The sequence below is a fragment of the Sinocyclocheilus rhinocerous genome, unplaced genomic scaffold, assembly GCF_001515625.1.
Source record: "Sinocyclocheilus rhinocerous isolate Xijiao unplaced genomic scaffold, SAMN03320098_v1.1 scaffold2091, whole genome shotgun sequence".
Lineage (NCBI taxonomy): Eukaryota > Metazoa > Chordata > Actinopteri > Cypriniformes > Cyprinidae > Sinocyclocheilus > Sinocyclocheilus rhinocerous.
The window spans coordinates 225,892-227,792 of NW_015632714.1; the positions used below are offsets into that span (position 1 = coordinate 225,892).

At 30.1% G+C, this 1,901-nt stretch overlaps 1 protein-coding gene across 1 annotated transcript in view; it reads left to right on the plus strand.

Annotated features, from left to right (window-relative positions):
• Positions 1-1,901, plus strand: part of LOC107742759 (utrophin-like) — a 16,192-nt gene that overhangs the window by 8,412 nt on the left and 5,879 nt on the right. The window contains exon 8 of the mRNA XM_016555796.1: positions 523-680. Coding sequence (XP_016411282.1) covers positions 523-680 — 158 coding nt within the window. The remainder of the gene's footprint in view (positions 1-522; positions 681-1,901) is intronic.

The window sequence follows — 1,901 nt, forward strand, 5'->3', positions numbered from 1 at the left end:
TATAATTTAATAACTATAATTGATTACATTTTATAATATAAATAGCTATCTAAATTATATATATTATTATATAATATTAGATATTTTATTTTATATATCTTCTTTATTTTGTGTGTTTGTGTGTGTAGGTGCATTAATATTTTTGTTAGATTTTTTTTCAGAATTTTCTAAGCCTAAATGCCTAAACACTCCTGTCTCTGCCACTGTAATCCTTCATGCACAACAGAACATTTCCCACTTTGAAATTGAATATATGTGGCATAAAATATTCTATCCTGCTCTCAATTTATAAATGTATTAAGTTATGCTGTGAAACACTGGCTTCTTTCTTTCACTTTTATGTCTGTGCAAACTTTGATCTCAGTGTCTCAGACCTACAGAGAATTGAATGCAACACCGTCCTTGCTGTAGCTCCTACAAGGACATTTATAAATTGGATCTTAAGTCTAAAATCTTAGCCACTCACCCTCCTGGTCTCATCATGTGATGTTCTTTGAGTTTCGCTCCTGCTGTCCTCCACAGATCTGTTCGCTCAGGTGGCTGGTGCTGCAGGCGTCTGTAACCAGAGGCAGCTGGCGTTACTGCTACACAACAGCATCCAAATCCCACACCAGCTCGGGGAGGCCGCAGCGTTCGGAGGGAGGAACATGGAGCCCAGTGTCCGTAGCTGCTTTCAGAATGTGAGTTAAAAACAAGATAACGAGATACCTCTCTTCATATCTTTCTATCAGGTCAAACCAAGACCTATGTGTCAGATTTTTCTCCTGACAATTAATGTTATTTCTGTATTATATTTATGTACTATTATAAGTGTATTCATATTTTAAATGTGCTTTTATTTGTATATTTTCAGTTATTTTAATTTTAGTCTAATAATGTCATAATATAATATAATTTCTAATAATGTGCTTTTGTTGTTAGTTTTAGTTGTGAGTTTTTTATGTTTTATTTAATTCTATCTAGTCAGCTTAGTATTTCAACATAAATGCATTTTAGAAAATTGCCTTGGCATTGAGATTAAATCAAGGACAAATGAGACTTATGACTTACCAGTGTTATTGTAGTATTATTTATATGCTATTCTAGTTTTATTTATTTATTTTTGAAATATCTTTTTTTATATATTTTATATTGTTGTAGTAATTTTTTTGTGTTACATTCTTTTTGTGCTTTTGTCATTTGTATTAGTTTTTTAATATTACTATTTAGGATTCATTTACTTTTAGTTCAGTTTTAGTTTTAGTTCTGATTTATGTTTTAATTCTAGCTAGTCATTATAGTGCTTCGACCTAAACTTATTTCAGGTTTCCAAAGCATTGCGATTAAATCGAGGTTAAATGGAGATTTATGAGTCAGATTTTTCTATAGACTGTTATAGTTTTATTATTATTTTGAATTAGCTTTATTTTTATTATTAAGTTTTCATTTTATTTTACTTTGTCATTTTTTTTATGTTATTGTTTAGGTTTAATTTACTTTTATTTCAGTTTTAGTTTAGTTCAGTTGTAGTTTTGATTTATTTCCAGTTATTTTAGTGCTTCAACCTAAACTTATTTCATTGCCAAAACAACAGTTATAAAGTAACCTTGTGAGATCAATCTCAATGTTTTTCTCAATGTAACACCAAAGTGTGCACTTGAAAAATCAGATCTCAGTACAAACTCAAATATAATTTTTTTTGATCAAATTCTTCCAAGACCAAATGATCTACACAAATATTTTCAGTACAGATCTGTAAGAAAAATCTGAGCAATAAATTGTTCCTTTGGCTGAAGTCCATCATTTGGCCAAGTTCAATTTATGACCAGAACACAATCTCTACTTTTTGAGAAAGTGAAAAAACGTACACTCTAAAAAATGCTGGGTTAAATACAACCCAGTGCTGGGTTAAATAGGGACAA